The 21,213-nt window shown below is 34.7% G+C and overlaps 1 protein-coding gene across 5 annotated transcripts in view; it reads left to right on the top strand.

Annotated features, from left to right (window-relative positions):
• KLHL13 (kelch like family member 13) overlaps positions 1 to 21,213 on the top strand; it is a 232,769-nt gene that overhangs the window by 142,604 nt on the left and 68,952 nt on the right. For all 5 annotated transcript variants that reach the window (XM_019626124.1, XM_019626127.1, XM_019626123.1 and 2 more), the window contains one exon: positions 18,697 to 18,838. In XM_019626124.1, coding sequence (XP_019481669.1) covers positions 18,697 to 18,838 — 142 coding nt within the window. The remainder of the gene's footprint in view (positions 1 to 18,696; positions 18,839 to 21,213) is intronic.

Below are 21,213 nucleotides of genomic sequence, written 5' to 3'. Positions count from 1 at the left end.
GACTCATGGCAGCCCAGCTCCAGGTTGAGCTGTTGTTCAGCATCTTAGCTGTGGAGGGCAGTGTCACTGGCACTCATATGTGGGATCCGAACCGGGGCTCTCTGGCATCCCATCCCAGTTCTTAACTGTCGCGCCACTCGGCCGGCCCTGTATTACATTTTAATCAGAGGATTCACACTAGACCATGGTGAATTTAGAGTTTAAAAACTTCCTTTTCAGAGGTTTACAAATGGATTGCTTGCCCCTCATAGTCAATGTTTATTCTTTTAGCTACTTCAGATCTTTTAGTCTGAGGAAGTGTAGCATGTGTAAGTAAAATTAAAATTTTGTTTAAAGCCTATTGTGTATATTTTTCAAAAGATCTTGGAACCATTTAATCTAACTGAAGAATATTGCACACAAGAAACTTGCAAGACAGAAAACTAGTATTTCTGGTGCTTTAAGTAATTTCTGAGAATTTGACTTATCAATAATTTATCTAGAGCTATTTTTTTATACTTAAATGAGTGTTACTTCCAAGTACCCCTCAAAACAATTTCTCCAGAGGGAAGAGAGACAGAAATTCAAATCTTATACCATTATGGGAAGGCTGTAGTTACTAAGAATTCTAAGGTTTCCAGACATTCTCTTTGAAACCTGGAATATTTAGATGAGACCTAAATGGGGCCAACTTAGGGGGAGGGAAAATAAGTAATAGATAGGCAAGTATTTGTGTTAATGACTTTTTTACTTATGGTTAAAGAGTTAAGAATTATAAGAACTGTGCATGCTGATATTTTTAAGTGAAATGGCAGCCATGTTGTATTTATTTCCTGAAAACTGTGAGGAAGAGGTGGTATAAACATGAGATTCTTGGGGAATTGGTACATAAAGAAGTTATTGAGTATTCCATTTTGGAAAGTGCTTTATTCTTTTTCAGTCATTTTGTATAATGAGTTTATAATATTCAGAAGTTTCTCACTTCCTGTTATGTACCATGTATAACTCTCCTAGTATTAGGGGTATAGTCCTTGCAGTCATTCAAAATAAGTATTTTTAAAATCTTCCCTCCTATCTTTATTCACAAATTAATTTCTTAATTCATTTGATTTCTGTGAAAACTCTGATCCAAGATAATCAGGACAAATAACAAGTCTGTTTACTGTACTTTCAGTATTGATAATGGATTTAATAACAAGGAAAACACTACAGAAGAGAAATGTGTGCTAAATGAGGAGACAGGAATTGGAGAGAGATACCAAATTTTAAAATGGATATTACATAGGATGGAAAATGATGCAATTTATGTTTAAACTTGATAGTTACCTTTTTAAACAAGAAGAACAGAATACCGTCCTTTAAGTTGGACAGGACTTGGGTGCTTTGTAGCACATAAGTGTATACATTTTACCTCACAATTAGCAATAATTTGATCCTGGACTATAAGATATAATCTTAGTGAAAAATAAAATTATATCGTGTTTCCAATTACTGTAAAAGATTTTCACTGGCATGACTTACTATGGGTATTTGTGGCTTTTACCCAATTTTGCCATATTTATGGTATGGTAAGTCAAAAGCATACCCAACTTGTTGGAGAGTACTTCTTATGATATGGTTCAATGGAGAAATGGAATAACTTATCCTTCCATAAACAAAATACATATAATTAAAAACAACTTTGAGAACTCTAGGAGCTTAACACTTGAATCTAGCCTATATATCAGATGTTGTAAATTTCATGTGCAACTTATTTATTTGCATTTAAAAGGAATTGTCCTGGTTTAGCATAGTTAAATATAACATAATTTATTGAGTGCTACTATAAAAGTGCCAGTCACTTTACAAGCTGCCTCCTAAAAACTCTACTGGGTCTTCTGAAAAGTCATGATGCATGTTTGCAACAGATGGCACTAGTTTATTTTTGAAAGGACAAGAGTCATTCGCATCTATGTTATTGCTATATCATTTGACAGCTGACAGTTCTAGCTTCATTCTAAAAAAAATTGAGCGATTTGGTTGAGTTTTGGAGATTTTACAATAAGTTGAAGATGGAAGACCAAGCTGTGCATTTTTGCCATATTTTACTGTTTTACTTCCATAAAGGGAAGAACATGCATCAAGCTTGTGAAAAGTTGTATAAAGTTTACAGTGACAATGCTCTACAAGAACGTCAGTGCCAACAATAGTTCACAAAATTCCGTGTGGTGATTTTGATCTCAACAATGCTCCTCGGTCAGGGAGGCCCACTGAGGTTGATGACGACAAAATAAAGGCATTGATCGAGTCAAACTCACGTTACACAACATAAGAGATCCCAGAAGCATTGAACATCCATCATTCAAGCGTTCATGACCCCCTGAAGAAGTTGAGATACGTAAGCAAGCTTGATATTTGGGTTCCGCATGAACTCAAAGAAGTTCATTTGACGGCGCATATAAACATCTGCAATATGCTCATTTAACATGAGGAAAACAATCCTTTTTTAAAATATTTTATTGGGGAGTTGGGGGAGGGAAACAGCGTTGGGGAATTGGGAAAGAGAAATAGACAAGTTGCTGTCCTTTTGTTCTTCATTCTAGTTGTGGAGGATGTTGCTTTACTGGCCCATGTTGGTATTATCATTGTGCTCTTCCCGGCTGAGGCAGTCGCTTGCCAGCCATTGGACAGCAGCTCATGGCAGCTCACGAAAGCTCATGCCAGCTGCCGCCCAGCCCCACTGCAGCCTACGCTATCACCGGCAACTCATGACAGCCCAGCTGCAGTCCAGCTGTTGTTCACCATCTTAGCTGTAGAGGGCACAGCGTCACTGGCCCTGATGTGGGATCTGAACTGGGGCCCTGCTGCTCAGAGCTGGTGTCCCAAGCCAGCTCTTAACCAATGCGCCACTCGGCCGGCCCGAAAACAATTCTTTTCTGAAGCGACTGATAACTGGTGATGAGAAGTGGATTGTTTACAACAATGTGGTGTGCAAAAGGTCTTGATCCCGATGTGATGATTCACCTCAAATGACATCGAAAGCAGACATTCATCAAAGGAAGGTTATGCTCTCAGTGTGGTGGAATTTTAAAGGTGTTGTGTTTTTCAAGCTCCTGCCAAGGAACCAAACAATGAATTCAAATGTGTACTGTTGGCAATTGGACAGTTTGAATGAATCCATCATCCAGAAACGTCCAGAACTTGTTAATCATAAAGGAGTTGTGTTCCATCGCAACAACGTGAGACCACACACAAGTTTGATCACCTGTCAAAAATTACTAGAGCTTGTATGGGATGTGTTGCCACACCCACCATACTCGCCTGACGTTGCAATGTCAGACTTCCACTTGTTTTGCTCTCTTCAAAACTCCTTGTGTGGTATAATGTTCAATTCAGATAAGGCTGTAAATCAGCACCTTGTGCAGTTTTTTGCAAATAAAGACAGGTCCTTCTATGAACAAGGAATTATGAAGCTCACTGAAAGATGGCAAAGTGTTATTGAACAAAACAGGCAATATATCATTGATTGATGTTTGATCTTTATATAAATAAATGACCTTTGAAAAACATAGACAAAATACATCATGACTTTTCTGAAGACCTAATATAATGGTGTCTTTTCCCTGTTTTAGACATAAGGGCACAGAGGTTCAGGGAGCTTAATTAACTTGCTCGAAGTTATACTTCAAGTAAGAGGTGAATTGAGAATTCAAACTCAGCTTGATTTCAAAACTCTTAACTTCTCTAATGCCTTTTTGTTTTAATAGAATTTTACTACTTTCCTGACATCTATTAGGTAATATCTCATGAGGGTTAGAAGAACAAAGAACTATGACAGGTGAATAAGACTTTTAGAATGGAGTGGTGGTATAAAGAGAAGTTAGCTTTACTTGGCTGTAACTGTGAAGTTGTGAAGTTGTAGAAAACTACCAGTGCAATTATCTTTACTTGCTGATATGATGCTAGGATAACCTCAGTGTTTTCCATTTCTCTTGAAGCATTATCCTACCTCTATTGGCTACCCAGCTTTTTCTCCCGTGGTAATTAGCCATCGTGGATAGTGCTGTAGCTGGTGCACCCTTTTTAGCACTTTCCAAGGGTACTACCCAATTAGTATGCTTAGTACTTTCTTGTGGACATTATTGTCTCATTGTTTAATTTTGTGCAAGGACTCAAAGAAGCTTCATGTATTAGTTTTCTATTGCTGCTATAACAAATTACTGCAAACTAATGAGTTTAAAATCACAAATTTACTATCTTATAGTTATTTAGGTCATAAGTCTGGTACGGGTCTCACTGGGCTAAAATCAAGGTGTGTCAGCAGGGCAGCGTTCACTTCTGAGGCTCTAAGGGAAAATCTCATTCCTGCTCATTTAGATCATCGGCAGAGTTTGGTCCTTCACAGTTGTAGGACCACCAGGGTTCCCACCTTGCTGGTTGTAAGCTGAGGGTTGATTTCAGCCTCTAGAGACTGACTGCATTCCTCTATCTTCAATGCCAGCAATGGTAGGAGTAATTTGGTTTTGTTTTATTTTTGTTTTTTCCCCACACTGATCTCTCTCTGACCCACTCTTCCACCTTCCTCTTCCACTTTTAAAGACTCATGTGATTAGACTGGGCTCACCTGGACAATACAAAATAATATTTTCCATATCAAGATCCTTAACCTTAATCATATCTACAAAGTCTCCTTTGCCATGTGCCAGAGGTTAGAATGTGGACATCTTTGAGAGGCCATTATTTCTCTGCCATATTCTAGTTGAACACAACTGTGTCAGGCTTAGACATATATTGTAAAAAATTGTTCCTATTATGCAGGTGGTTCTCAAATTTTGCATTCTTGTTACTAAGCTATATTTATTCATCTGTGGACCAGTAGTTTTATTCTTGAACATTACAATAGTTTAAACATAACGTAGGCAGTTTTCAAACTGCAATAATGATTTACTGTAAATCTTATTAAAAAGTAGAGTTAACCAATGACAGCATTATAACCTGGGGTTGTGCTGAAAAGATCATGAAAGCAAGTTCTACAATTAGAACTTTATTCTCCAAATCCTATAAAATAAGCATAAATATATTGCTGCATACACAGAATTTACAAATATACACAAACACATAAAATGCAGATGTGAGTTAAAACTTAAAAAAAAAGATTCCAGTCATTTATTAATAAAGACTTTATTATTTATTTGCCTTCTTAAAATTCAGGCTATTTTTGAGATGGTTTGCATGGTCCAAGTCTCCTTTTAAAAGCTAATAAGCATTAGTGCCACCTTTTGAATAAAATCATGGAGTTCATTTTCTTAATAAAGTTTTATGTAATAAGCAGAAGCATTCATAATTACTCCAGTGATATTATTAGAGCTGTCTAAAAAGTACTAAACTGAATTCAGGGATTGATGTTCATTGCATTTTATTGTATTGATGAATTGAGAAAAAATTTTTCAAGAACTCTGCATTTCTTTCCATTTCCTCAAAACAGTTTCAGTTTATGCAAAAGACAGTTCGGAATAAAACATAAAAGCTACGAGAAAATAAGTTAAAAACTAGAAGGTCCTCACATGTCTTTGGAAAGTCATACAGCTAATACAAGTTGTTGAGAACCTTTAAAAAATCTTTCAAACGTGTAGAATCAATGACATAAGATTATGTGGTTGTTGCCTTGCGAATGACTTTCAGTGCTTGCTGCAGGGGGAAAATACTGAAATCTGGGTGTTAGTTAACATCTATAATATGAAGTAAAATAGGAACAGTGAGATAACAGATGAGAACTTCTATGCTACTCAGTTATTGAGCATTAAACCTGATTGTCCAGCAAGTTATTATGGCCTGAAAAGTGATGTTTCTAAACTTGCAGTTGAGTGAAAGAATGTTCTGAACGCTGAACAAGTTATTTAACTCTTCTAGATATTGTCTGCTTACTATTATGGAAGGTGCAAGGGCTTGACTTTTTATTTAAAAGACTTGGATTATTGTATTTTAGAGCACTAAAATTTTGAGAATGAAACATTGTGAGAATGACAGATGGGAATGGCAAGCTCAGTTGAGTGTTCATGGGCAACTGGGCTAACGTAGTACTAGGCCATCCCCCTACCCCTCCTCTCTGTTCCCCTTTCCCTCCCACATTAAAGCCTCTTACAGCAGGTGTGTCTAGAAATTCTAAATGACCCTTGCTTTGCATTTACAACTTGCCCTGTAATGTCTTCTATTCTCACTTTTTGTTTTTCCAGTTCAAAAAATACAATGCTTTTTACTGGTCAATGAAATAAGGCCATGATATCTTAAAAAGAGCATAATTATCATATCCAGGGTTCTTTAAAACCACGAGCTGGAGGGAACCTTAAAAATCACTCTTTGTCATACCATTGTACCTTCAAAGAGAATGTAATATTTATGTCAGATCACATTTCCTCCATTTGTGTATGTTTATATTTGATGATTTAACTCATTCTTTTTTTTTTAAATTTTTTATTGTTAGTTTCAGGTGTACAGAACAATGCAATAGTTACCCTTTTCACCCTCACAAAGTAACAACCCCCCTCCCCCCATCCGATTTAACTCATTCTTAATTCATATTTTCTTTCTGTTATTTTCTCCCACTCCATCCACTGTAGTACAAGTTAATGTTTAAGACCAGTTTGCTAAAAACCCTCAACTAGATTTTGCCTTATAAATGTGCTTACATCGCAGCTCTTCTATTGTCCTATAGTGAAACGTGTTTCTAATTAACTCAGTTTAATCTAACTTTTGTTTGGATGGATCCACAAAATATTTGAAATAGATTTTTGAAAAGTATATGGATGGTCTCGGTTGTGAATAGATCATCCAATCCTTTAGCATTACCAAACTGAAGTGATTTTTCACTCATTGTGAGCACTTGCCTACAAAGGTTGTGTATATGTAATCATTTCTGAATGATTCACAGTGAAACAAAAGTTTGTAGAACTACAAACAAAATTTTGATCTTGAGTAGACTGGAGATGCAATTAGAGACTGCCTTTTTTTTTTTCAAATAATAAGATGTACTATCACAGCATCATAAGTTTTGGCTTTTTTCCTTATACTTATAATTGTATTATAATTTTGAATAGTGAATATTGTTTGCTCGCTGATCCAGCCTTGCAGATAGCCTGATGTGAGATGAATAAACCTTTAAAATAAGATAATACTAAGGAAAGTTGATGTTATTTACTTTTTCATGTGATGCTTATATGCTAAACATGAATTCACACTTCTGTACTAGGGAGAAAAGTTTGCAATTAGTTTTGTTACTGTGGTTTACATGAATTGTGCAACATGGTATTTGTTAGTACATAATGTTGAGACTTTATTATCATTTTTATATCATTTAGTCCTTTGGAAAGTAATTATTTCTTTTACTGTGATTTCTTTGCAAGCAAGTATCCTGCCTGCTCTTTGTTTATCTATCTCCTAGTGAGGTGCCTGGCACATAGCATGTGCTCAATGAATGTTGAGTTGATGAATGAATTCAGAGAGTGTAGTTTTGAGGTCTGTAGTCCTGTGCAAATCACTTCACTTAAGATTGTCAAATTTCTTCATTTGATATATGCAGTAATATAATATATTACAGTCTTGTTAGAGAGCAAGCTACAGCTATCTTTCCTATGAAAAATAAGAACTAATCCAAAATCCTGATTCTGTTCCTTGCTTGCTGATAAATAAGCACAATGCTGGCACAGTCTGAAAGTAATTTTAGTAAAAACAATTTACTAGCGACCACAATACATTAGTCATTGTTCATCAAATTATAATTTGATAAAATATAAGATTGTAATCTGTCCCAAGACAGCAAGAATTGTTTGACTTATTTTCACATGTCCTTTACCATAACGGAGAAAAATATTTTAGACAAATTTATGTTTTAAAAAAAATATGTTTGCACTTAAATGATAATGTCTTTTGTGTGTATGGTTTGAAAAAAAGGAATGACTGAGTTAAAAAAAAGGAAACCTGACCTAGGGTTTAAGAGAAATTAATCTAAAATTAATAATGAAAAAAATCATCCACATTTACTTATCTTCTGAATATTTTTATACATAAAAGGGCTTCAAACTAATTGAAAATGTTTAGCAGATATTCAATTTAAATTAAGTAAATTTTCTTTTTATCAAAATGTTTAAATAAAATGGCTTTTACACATTACTTGGTTAACAATAGAAAAAAGGCATAGCTGTTAATAAGTATGAAAAAGACACTCTAAAGCAAAACAATTGACAGTTTGTGAAAAAATTTGGATTTTTATTCTCTAACATTAAATAAGTATTTATTTTGAATTATTTGCTGGGATATGTGATTAGTTAAGAAGAGCTAGTCCAGGAAGCCTTGAATCCAAGAGTGTGGCATTTGGTTTTTGTTCAGCAAGCAATGAGGGATCATTGAAAATTTTTGAGTAAGAAAGTGACTTTCAGTACTGTAAATACAATCACAGTATGTAAAGAAGTTATACTATAACAAATTTATATTTTTTATTTTATATTATATGACCAACTATTTTTTTATTTAATTTATATTTTATATAAATTTTATGTAATTTATATTAATGACCAAATACAAATAAGACATAATAGATGCCAGAAGTTTTAGGGGCAGTGAAAGTGGAGAGGAGGTGGAAGATACGAGCATAGTAGAGGGACAGTAAGTAGTACTTTGACAGTTGACTGGACATGGAACATGGGGAAGAAGCAGGAGTCAGAGATGACTGAAGTATTTGGATGATAACAATTTTCTTTGAGTATCCAAAATATCCTATTTATGGCTATCTTGAATGCATGACATCTAGACACATTTCAGATGCCTGAACTTTCGCCTGACTGACCACGAAATGATCAAAAACTGTGTTGTCGAATTCCTTTCCATTTGGAATACCTTTAAATAAAGCAATTTTTTTCATTAAAGCATGATATACAAAAAGATTAGATTTTGGAGATGACTTATTGCTTCCAGAAACTGCTGTTGTAGATGGGGTGAGGTTAGTGCCATTTAAAGTAGCATTTTCCGACTAGTTGGGAAAACTTTTAAAACCTTGACTCTTTGCTCTCCTCACCTGTGTGGTGACTCTTCCCTGTCTCCTTCTCATCTGCACTCTGAGTCAGAAATTACAAGTTGGGTTTTAAACACTGTATGATAGGAAGGAAAGGAATGCTTTTCTCTTTCTTACTTATTGTCCCTCTTTCCTATTTATCTCAAACAGATCAAGGTAGTATTTCATTACTACTTCACAATTCATAGATAGCTTCTGCAAAACACATACACACACAGTCTGAAAATGCTCCAATTATCTTCTATTTAAAATTCCCATTTAAATGACTGAGAATGTATGAGTGCTTGATGCCTACTGTGTCATATTGTTAAATGATATGGTCTGGCTCTACCTTTTTTGAGTTTATCCCAAGAACACATATTCTTCTTAAGTCAGAGTACATAATGTTTCTAAAAAGGAACACCTTACCCCCAAAGTAGCAAACTCCCTGACGAATTATAATTTGCATCAACCCTCTCAAAAATTAATTAGTCTACCTTTCAGGAAATTGTTACCAATTTTATTGAGAGAATTTAATATTTTGGGTAGACAAATACGGTCATGATACATAAATACTTTGTCCAAAGGACTCCTTCCTTATTGTTACTGCACTATGGACAAACTCATAAAAGATTTTTTTTTATTAGCTGAGCCACCCTGCCACCTGTTGGCAGCTCAGTGGCAGCTCAGCTCGGGCCGGGTATTGAAGCACTGTTGCTCAGAGCTCAAACTCTTGAGCGAGCTTTTAACCAACTGAGCCACTCAGCCGGCCCTCATGAAAGTATTTTTATAGGGCAATTTTTGTTACATTAACAGAGCTGTCTGTAGCTAGATCATGAAATTGCATTGTGATATGGAACTGAACATTATAGTGATCTCAGTTGAAACCATTTTCCAGGAAGGCACTAAAATGGTAGATTCTGATGGCATTTTAGGAGAAAAATCAGAAGCGATCTCTGGGGTTAAAGACTACATTTCTACTCTTGCAATATGATACTGAATGTGTAGATAGGTGAGTGGGCTGAAAGTGACAGTAGATCTTTTCCATCTCATAACAACCTGTGAACTTAAAATCAGCAGTGGTATGTTTTTTAGTAAGCATAGTATAAGAAGGATAACTTAAAGTCTTGTAACAAAGGTTTATGAAAAAAAACCTTAATGATGAGGCAGATAGTTATATCAAAATGAAAAATAATTTTAATATGAAGAACTATGCTTAAATTAGACTCTTTGCTTCTATAAGCTCCATATCTGAGGTGAGCTTGAGAGAACTACCCTAAGTATGATTCCCAGACTCATTGTATTGAGAGCCTGTCTTCTGATTTTTCTTTTTGCATTACCTTCCCCTGTCTTAAAAACACTGGCTGTCATATTAAATATTGATTTGATTAAATCGTATTAAATGTATCCTATTAAAACATAATTGATTTGATACTGAAATTTTTACCACATTCATTGAAATAATTAAAGATGCCTCTAGGTCATTGCAAAATCAAGGTTGAGATTTGTAATATTTATGACAGACTTGAAGACATAGACTCTTAGAGCTGTCGGTTTTAATTTTTAAAACATGGAATGCAATTGGCTATTACTTTATAAGTTTGAAAGTCTTATGCTTTTTTTTTCATGTTCCCTTTTTAAAGAAAAATAAACATTCCCCTAAGACCTGGTCATGAATTATTGACTTTATGAAGTGGTGTATAACTGGGAAGTTCAGAAAAGACAGAAAAGGATAGGATTTTTACCACCTGATTAATGATTCTCCTGTTCCCAAAGAGATTTGTCTCAGTGATTTCCAACTGATTTTGAGTTTGTGGAATCTGCCTTTATAATAACCTCTAAAATAGGATAACTTTGAAGTTTGAATACTTAATAAACTGAAATTTTAGGCAGGTGAAACCCCAACCCTTTAATAACATGCTTTTCCATTGAAATGCACCATAGCATAATAGTCAAATTTCAAAGTTGGTGACCTGTAGGCATTAGGAGTAAAGTGAAAAATTGGTTAACAAACCCCCTGGGAGCAAAAAAAAAAGTCTCATTCAAAGAAAGTTGGCCTGAGTGTTAGAGCTTCTATTCCAGTTTCTTCATTTGGGGATTGAAGAATGAGAAGGTGTGTTCCCTGCCTCAGTTATAGCTAGACTTCTCAGTGGACAGGGTTGGTACTGGCTATAGGGTGATTCACCTTTCCAGAGGGCTAATGTGCAGCCAGAGGATTAGAAATATTTATCTGCGCACTGGACAGGGGACTATTAAAAGTGATGGAAATACATGCTGTTTATCCCAACGTACAAGCACGTATTGCCAACTCCCTCCTGCCATACCACTTGTATTTTCTCACCTTATATGGCGTGCTTCTTAAGGTCAGGGAACTTTGACTTAGCTTTTTTATATAGTAGGTATGGAATCAACCTTTAGAAATTTATTATTTTGGTTACTCTTTTATTTCGACTTCAGGTATCTATTTACAAGTATCTTTATATCTATCTTTCATCAAAATATTATATGAAGGATGAGAATAGTATGTAAACTAAGCTTCTAAACAGAACAATTTTCTGGTCTAGATGCATGAGACTTTATGTACTTTAATTGGTATATGGATTTTAAAAGATGAAGGAAGACTAAAGTCTTGAAATATGGTAGATAGAGGGAGCAAACATTAATTTTAAATGTTTTCAGGGACAGGATTAAGATATTCAGTGCAAATGCTTTATGATTTGGATAATTAACTTTCATCCTGTTATAGTTATCTAATGGAGTATCATTTGTCATTCCATTTGTTTAGCTCCATTTCCTCATCTGTGTCATAGTGCTATTTTTGTGGTGATGGGTGCCTTTGGAATTCAGAATTTGTGCTTTTCAATGTTGGTATCAGTAATGTAAAGTTCTCCCTAAATTTGATCTGTGTTCTATCCTTGAATATGCTACCTCCTTATCACATATGCATTGGGAGAATGGCATTAGATTTTTTAGCATTGGTATTGTTTTTATGGAAGTAGTGGTAAAAGTGGGTAATTTTAAACTGAATTAAGTCAACTAGAAAATAACTTGCCTATAATAGAATGTGTCTCTCTGAGATACAACTCAAATTTATAAATTAAGCATTGAAATGGCAATTGCTTTATGATGTCTACTCTGCTCTTTTTCATTTTTAAGTTTGGTGTAATGAGAACAATGTGGGCTCTGGAATCAGACTGGAGTTCAAATCATAGTTACCAGACTCATGGTGAGGTCTTAAACTCTCTGAGCTTTAGTTTACTGTCTTTAAAATGGGATTGTTATGAGGATTAAGTAACATAGAGAACATGTCTGGCACAATGGTTTGTACACAGCAGGTGCTGGGTAAATGATCATATTCCTATGTTAAAACTGACATCAGTTATTTATTAATGGGATTTTATTTTAAATATGACAGACAGACATATGCATAAGGAAGCTTCTTTACTTTGGAAAATCATTTGAATGTTTTTTTCTCTTTTGTGGGCTCTAGTATTGCTGTAGCAGAAAAGAAAGCCTTGGAAAAATTAGCATCTATTTTATATCATCTATGCTAAAGACTTTCATTAGTGAATTCATCGCAAGTGGACAATAATGTATAGTTGACCCTTTGTACCCTGGGTTTTGCATCCGTGTGTTCAACCCAGCTGTATTTTCAATAGAAAACCGTATTTTTGATCCAAGGTTGGGAATCTTCAGATGTTGAGAGTGGACTGTATGTGTTGTACGCCATTTTATATAAAGGACTTAAGCATCTGTGGAGTTTGGTATCTGTGGGGGGTCCTAGAACCAGTCCCCCACTGATACTGAGGGATGGCTGTACTTGTCATTAAAAAATGAAAATAGCTAACCAAAGCTTTATCTTTCTTGATTCCTTTCAGGCCAGCACCTCATTAAGGAAATACGCTCTCTATAGTTTCTTAAACAGCAGTTAATTTATGCCTTATTAAGAGAAGTTGCTATGATATTTATAATTTCATTGTGTAATGATACTATAAATGACATTTTAGTTAGGACATATCTTTCAATATATTAAGTTTTAGCTTCTTATTTTCTTTTAATGAAGATACGAGGCTTATTTTGTACATATTAATTTACTTCTTGAGTTGGACATTTTCTTTCTGATTTTTAAAAAACTTTCCCTCTTTTTGTTTGTCTTAATGGAAGTTGAGAGAGAGAGAGAGAGAGAGAGAGAGAGAGAGAGAGAGAGAGAGAGAGAGAGAGAGAATAGCATCCAGTTTTCATTTGCGAGGGGTTTAAAGGGGAGTTAAGATTCTAAATTTTGTGATGTAGGAAGGTTATTCATATATTTAGAATTCAATACAGTATGCATACTTTGATCTATAGAAAAATCAATGGGAAATGACTACTACCATCTTAAGTTTTTAAGTTATTTCTCAAGGGTGGAAGGAAATACCTTGACAGATTTAGCATTTAAATTCAAGTGAGTATGAGAACAGGTGGCTCAATTTCTCCTCCACCTGCTGTGCAACTTTATCACAAGAAATGTTTCATTTAGCAAATGTTGCTGCTAGCAGACACTCCTCTGTCTCACAGCAGACAAACAATTGAAGGGGGAGTCCTTTGAAGAAAACCTTTTTCTCGATTTTGTTTTCAAATTGTGAGTGTGAGAAATATGCATTTTATTTTTCTGGGGCACAGGTGGTGGAAAGCATGAGTCAGTGCCTTGATTAACCAACCCAATTTGTTACATACCATTTGTGGTATACCATTCATGACTTTTATTTTTGTTTTGTTTTGTTATTGTTGTTGTCCTTGCATACTAACTCACTGGCACTAACTTTCAATTATGAAAACATTATTACTCTGGGAAATAATAACTGTGTAAAACTTTGGATACTAAAACCCCTATTTTTTTGTTACAGAGGAATTATGTTATTAGAATACATTGTTAGGTTTAACTACTTTGTAATGTAATGGTCGCAAGCAAAAGGATCAAAAACTAACTAGAGAAAAGTTCAAGGTATTGTTCATATACTTTTATCTTTTTAACCTTTCTCTGATTCATTTATTTTTCCTCTTCAGAAATTAACAATCTAGGAAAGTAAAGAGAACAATTTGAGAACTATTTTGATAGTTGCAGGCCGTACTTTTTTTCTGCTAATATATAGATCCTACTAGCAACCTTTATTCACAGCACTGTTAATATGCTGCTCTTCATTTGATGTAAGAACAACAACAGAGCATGTTGTCACATATGACTTTACCAAGCAAAATCAAGTATTTCATGTATTTTCATGCTAATAATTTTATAAAGCACTAAAATGTCCTCTTTTTTTTGACAATGAAATTTGACCTCACCTGACTTTTTGTATAACATTGAGCTTGTTCTTGCAATAATGGAAACCAATAAATTAAGATGCACATTTTATCATTTTATGATTATCAAGTCGATAAGTCATTTTTTTAAAACACAAATATACTCATTTCAGTGGATTTTGCGGGAACACACACACATACACACATTTTGATAATGAGATAGATGAGTGTTGGATTTGAGGCTTTGGAGCCAAACATTATAATTGTGAGATACTCTTCCCTTCCCCATTAGCATACCACCAAATCTGATTGTTACAATGAATTCTAAGAGTATGCAGTTCTTTATAAAATGTCTGCCAAACTATTACCTCTACAGAACTATTCATTGTAGAAAACATATTTGAACCAGGTTGACAGAGCACTCTTGCTGCAGCCCACCTACCAGATCATAAACATTATATACAATCTTTTATTATCACAATGTTTGGTATTTTAAAAAAATGTACATTTGGTGATTTAGAATTTCCATTAAAAAAATCCATTTGGGTGAACAGTGCCATGCAGACGGCTGGGGCTTAATACATGTTTGCACTACCGTTAAGAGTATAACTTCCACTGTACTCATTGATAAGTTTATATGTTTACAGATGATATCTTTGCTTTAATTTGCATATCTTAGAATACTAATGAGGTTGAACATTTTTCTATCTGTTAACCATTTGTATTTATATCTTTATGAATTGTCTGCTCATATCATTTACATGTTTCCCTTAGGGGTAAGTTTTAAAATATGGAAGTTTGAGAGGCAAGATTACAATGTTAGCATCACCCTGTTAATATATGACAATTGCTTAGACTTTATATTTTTTGTCTCAAATAGCAGTGCAGAGAAATGCCATAGTGTATGTATATTCAGTTAGAACATCTTTATAATGCTTTCAGTAACACTATCAGATGGTGCTCTTTGAAAAAGTCATTGTTCTCTTTGAGCTAGCACAGTTAACTAATTCATGTATACTTTGTGAAAAATTGCTTTTGTGCTCTGTGGTTGGTCATTGTTTAGAAAACAAAATGTGTCTAGTTGTTGTGAGGTGGGCAGGTGTGGCATGAGAGTAATATACAGATGTTACAGGGAAAAGGTTTGATTTTTAGAAAGAAAATTGATGAACACATTCTCTCCCATGAATAATTTTATAGTGGAAATGGAACTATTTGAGCATGATTTGCTTGATTCTCATTTAATATGTGAAAGTGGATCGAAATAACAATTGTTTTAAGCAGAATTAAGAAATTTCTATTCTTACATGAGTTTTTATAAAACAAAAGGTTCCTGCATAATTGTCATAAACTTCAAAACCATTATCTAATTATCTACTGTAGACACCTGACTCTCAAATTGATGGGTCATTAATTAATAATATGAAATTCAGCCATATCATCTTGCCAAGAAACAGCAGAGGTATTTGATTGTTAGGCAGTCTTGGAAGAATTCGTTGTAATTAATAATCCTACTGTTTCTTACTGCCAGCATTACCTTATGGAGTCAAACCTTGGAGTGGGAAGTTATTTAGAACATGAAATTGCTTTCGAAAAAATTCCCTGAGGAGGTTAATTTCTCTATATCAGGGTTTCTCAACTTTGACACACTTGACATTTTTGCCAGGGTCCACCTTTGGCATGGAGAACTTTCCTGTGCATTGTAGGATGTTTAGCAGCATCCCATTAGACAGTAGCACACACCCACTCCACCTTGGAACATTGAAAAATGTCTCCAGACATTGCCAAACATGGGGGAGACGGAGCCAATAATCCCCTTGGTCCCCCTGCCCCTGCTGAGAACCACTGGTCTTTACATTGCTTTTAACTATATGACTTTAAAAATATTTAAAATGTTATTTGTTCTTGGAATTACTCAGATAATCATTCCTTATAAGTATAGTTTGATATATAGTTGTGGACTGGGGTTTGCAGAGAGGTTTCACCTCCTTGCAGTGTTTAAAAGCAATGCTCTTCGCATCCAGTCAGTAAACTTAATGAAAAACAGATAGAAGAGAATCTTGAATCTGCTGAGAAGGTTGACATCACATGTACTGTTACTGATGCAGAATTAATTGGGAGTGTTCTGAATGTTAAAAAGTGAAAAGATATGTTGATAAAAAGTCATGAAGAAGATGATTTTACTGAAGTCTTCTTCAGCTTTTGAAATAATTAATTAGAAAGCCAGCTGTATTATCTTGCCAAGAAACGGCTGCATTTTTACATTCTGCTTTTCAGTTTTAAGAGCAAGAGACAGATGACAAGTAAACAAGTTGTTATCTGTAGTTTATTATTTTTTAAAGCAATTTCCAGAATATGTCATAGGGGCAATGTGGTTTCAGCTTTACTCCTGTCCCTGTTACATTTGTGGTTCTATAAAAATGATAATTGATGGTCATTTAAAGCACTGCATGGTAAACAAATGTCTTTGGAATGATCTACAGAAATGAGATTCTGTATTTATTTGGATGATATATATTAAACCTCTCATGTGCCAGGTTCTGTGCAGGAAATACAGAAAATAAGAAAACATTCTGCTTTAATATCCCATTAAAATAATCCTGGATGGATTGAAATATTCTGGTTAGGGATTCTGATTACCATCAATCTATTACTCACTTTTCCAAATGATTCTGTAACATTAAATGTCTGTCTGAAAAAGCTGTTTAACAGTGTGTGTGTGCTATATATCATGTATATAATTTAATTATTTTAAAGCTATTTCTGAAGCTAGTGGAAAGCTATATTCATTTTCTTTTATGCTTGTTAAAAATCTTATTTAAATTATTCTCTTTATTATATATCCATGAGTGTTGAATAAAACATGGTCCTATATTATTAATTTATTTTTGCATTATATGGTAGCTCTAATATGATTGAGAAAAATTGATGTCACCCTTAAGGCCAGAATATTTGCTAATTATTGCCAGTTGGTGTCAGAATTTGAAAAGCAGGATCTTTATTAAAAGATGGTATAGTCTTAAACTTTTTTGTTGTTGTTGTTAAAACTGATAAGTGATCCGCTTAGAGTATAGGTATAATAGGGAAAACAAAGTGAAATCTTTATGGTATTGGATAGACCAGAGTTAGAAAAACAAGGAAATCAACATTTAGGAAGTTACAGATAAATAGGAAAAATACAAAGTTCTAGCACTTAAAAATCCATTCTTCCTCCTCCTTTTCTATTGTCCATTTTAGCAGTCTACGTCATGAATGCACTAGCCCATTCAGAGCCATGGGCTCCCTGCTCTTAGGCAGGTGATTCAGAGACTATTTTAGCAGTGTGTACCTAAGAAAACACAAGCCTGACAAGTCTAAGGAATAATGAAAGGTTGTACTATGATGGTCATGGTGTAACCTAACTGAGGCCCTTTAACTATTAAATATGTTGGCATATTCTCTATGGAACTAACTGATCTGTTGACTACAGGTTCTCCAATCTCTTTTATGGCCCCTGAAAGAGTACTGATATAATATACATGGGCATAGCTTATATTTATTATTTTTATTATTTATTTCTTCGAAAAGATGGAAATGCCACTAGACTAGGTATTTAGCTAAATAATCCCAACCTGATAAGTGAGAGATACTGCTAGAAAATGAAATTTTTCATGTGTAAAACTTTTTGTTCTGTTTAAGTTAATTAGGACTATAATAACACAAAAGGAAACAATGTTCTAATATATCATGGTTAATCTTGACTTTTATTAATGGGGTCTTTGGATTTTGTAATCAGACTAGACTTAGATTTAAATCCTGGCTCAACCACTTTAATAACTTTGCGGCCTTAGTTATTACTTCTGTAATTCATTTTGCCTACCCTTAATAAAAAGGACATAATAATAATATAAATTGCAATGGATTCTTTTATGGATTATATAAGATCATGTGTGTAAATTTCTTGCAAAATATCTGATACATAGTGACTGTTCAGTAAATGATAAATATTTTTATCTTTCTAATAGTCTGTGTCCCAAATTAATTTTAACTGCAAATAACACAATTTGACTGTATTGTTACCTACACTTTGAAATACCAAAAGCAATTACTCTGGCACCAAGAAAAGCAAAACCCTCTGTGGTTATGGTTTTGAACCAGATTTTAGTTGATTTCTCAGGTCTCATTTATCTTTACTGACATTGGGAAGCTTTTCACAAATAGGTATATAGATATAGAGATATCGATGTAGATATAGAGATAGAGATGGATATAATATCTTCTATAATGTAGAATGGTATGGGCCTAAAATACAGTGAAACAAAATTCAGTATATTCCATAGTCAGATGATTGACACCAGTGACTGTTTCTCTAAATAATCTCATTATTATGAATTATATGACAACTTTTAATTTGAATTTCTTTATGGTTTAAAACATTTCAGATCTCTCGTGGAAGAGGAAGACCAACACGTGAAATTGTCCCTTGGAAGCAGCGAAATGGGCCTCTCATCCCATTTGCAATCTTCCAAGGCAGGAACCACACGCATCTTTACCAGCAATACCCACAGTTCTGTGGTGTTACAGGTAACTTAAGCTGTCTTTTTTGTAGTATTTACATGTCTTTAGAAGCTAACCAGGGTTTTTGTGGTGTGGGATGTGATATGGGATAGTGGTATGGTACAGTGTGGGAGGTTGTGCATGTCTGGGGACAGGGAATATTGGGAAACTCTCTGTACTTTCTGCTCAAGTTTGCTGTGAACCTAAATCTTCTCTAAAAAAATAAAGTTTACTAATATTTTTTTATAAAGCAGACAAACACCAGAGGAGAAACCTTGAAGGGAAAAGTGCATACCTTTGTGATGTTTTAAAGCAACCCCCACAGTTCATTCTTTGTTTTGTTTGTGCAAAAGAGGTATTTTGGTCATGCCACTTTCTTAGACAGTGTTGTATTTGGCAACATTAACTTTCCATCATGTTTCAGCCAAAATAAACATTACGAAATCCCTACACTACATTTTCTAGTACCTCAATCACATCCTATTTTACTATCACCTTTATCATGGTTCTAACAATTGTATTTATTTGGTGTCTCAATTCACATTGGCACTAGCAGGTGTGGGAGTACGAGTGAGGACTGCTGTATGCAAGCACACTGGTAAATGTAAGAAGTAATAACTCACATCGAAGGAGAGGACAGAAAAACTATAGACAGCCACAGGAACACAAAAACCTGCAATGTGCAGATATTTAGAATAGGGATAAGGAGTCCAGGTATTTCTGACACTTGTAGACACTCCCTGATATCTGTGAGCATTGCTGAGAGAACAATATAATATTGGATGTCCATAAATGTCTTCTAAATATAGTTAAATTATATCAGTGTTCTCTGTTTAGTAAGATAAGGAAAAACCAATCTTTCTAAATGTATTTTTAAAAGAAGTCTCCCCAGAAAAATGTCATGCGTATTCCTGGTCAGGAACCATTATAGTAAAGCAGTATAGTGTAATAGCATAGTATAGTATAGTATATTGCATAGTGAGAGAAGAAGCTTATCCTTGATGTGTGGCTTTACTATGTCATGTATTTTCTCTGGGCTTCCTTTTACTTATCTCCAAAATATGACTCTTGACTAAGAGATCTCTAAATTCCCTTCTAGTTCCCATTTCTCTGATTCAGTGAAATCATATTTTTCCAAAGTTTCAGTTTCTACTGGGAGGTGGGATTTATGGTTCATTGTCCTGTGGGTATCACCAACAGAAATGTCAGGGTCAGGAAGAAAAAGCTTTCCATCCCTGGCATCTTAACTCTATGTACATGGTTTAATTGTTGTTTTTAACGCTATGGGAGGAGAGAATGAGGGGTCAAGCAGATAGGAAAATCACGAGAGGAAGAGGTTTTTGTTATATTAATGTATTCTCTCTAAAGAAAATACAAAAAGACCCACATACCCTTCCACTATACTTCTGCCCTATCCATAACCATAGTCATGTGTCAAAGGCAATTTTTGTGGTCCTGCTAATTTTAAAAATGTACTTTAATCCAAATAATGATAGAAACTGCAGTGCAGCAAAACAGATTTAGAGCAGTGGTCCTCAAATTTTAGTGTGTATCAGAATCACAAAGAGGAGAGCTGTTAAAACAGTGAGCACCGGGCCCTACCTCCAGAGTTTCTGAATCAAAAACTGTGGGTGGGGCCCAGAAATGTGCATTCCTAACAAGTTCCCACGTGATGCTTCTATCTAGGTAACATACTTTCAGAACCATTGTTTTAGAGGCAAGGTCCTTCTTCCATCAAGAGAGATGGCATCTTATTTCCCCCCTTCATTTCATATGGCAATATGAAGTCAGACAATGAAGTTCGCGAACTCATCCTAGAAAAAGTGCTACATATCTCAATGCTGAATATCACTATGGTCACCTTCGAAGTACTCCCCTTGGCAAGCTATGCACCAGTACCAGTGCCTAGTCCACCCTTCACAGCAATTTTGGAACTCTCTTTCTGTAATGGTCACCAAAGCTGTCATTATATTACCCTTGATGTTCTGAATGTCATCAAAATGTCTTCCTCTCAATATTTCCTTTATCTTTGAGTAAAGAAATAAGTCATTGGGGGCCAGATTAGGTGAGTAGGGAGGATGTTCTAATACAGTTATTTGTTTACTGGCTAAAAACTCTCTCACAGACTGCTGTTTGAGCTGGTGCATTGTCATGATGCAAGAGCAACAAATGTTGGCAAAAAGTTCAGGTCATTTAACTTTTTCACTCAGCCTTTTCAGCCCTTCCAAATAGTAAACTTGGTTAACTGTTTGTCCAGTTGGTATACATTCATAATGAATAATCCCTCTGATATCACAAAAAGGTTAGTAACATCGTTGCAACAAGTTTGCGAACTTAATTGTCAGACCTCATAAGTTAATGTTATAATGGGGAAACAATGGAAATAGCTTAAATATCCATCC

This window comes from Hipposideros armiger, unplaced genomic scaffold (assembly GCF_001890085.2).
Source record: "Hipposideros armiger isolate ML-2016 unplaced genomic scaffold, ASM189008v1 scaffold_659, whole genome shotgun sequence".
NCBI lineage: Eukaryota > Metazoa > Chordata > Mammalia > Chiroptera > Hipposideridae > Hipposideros > Hipposideros armiger.
This window is presented reverse-complemented; position numbering and strand designations above follow the sequence as displayed.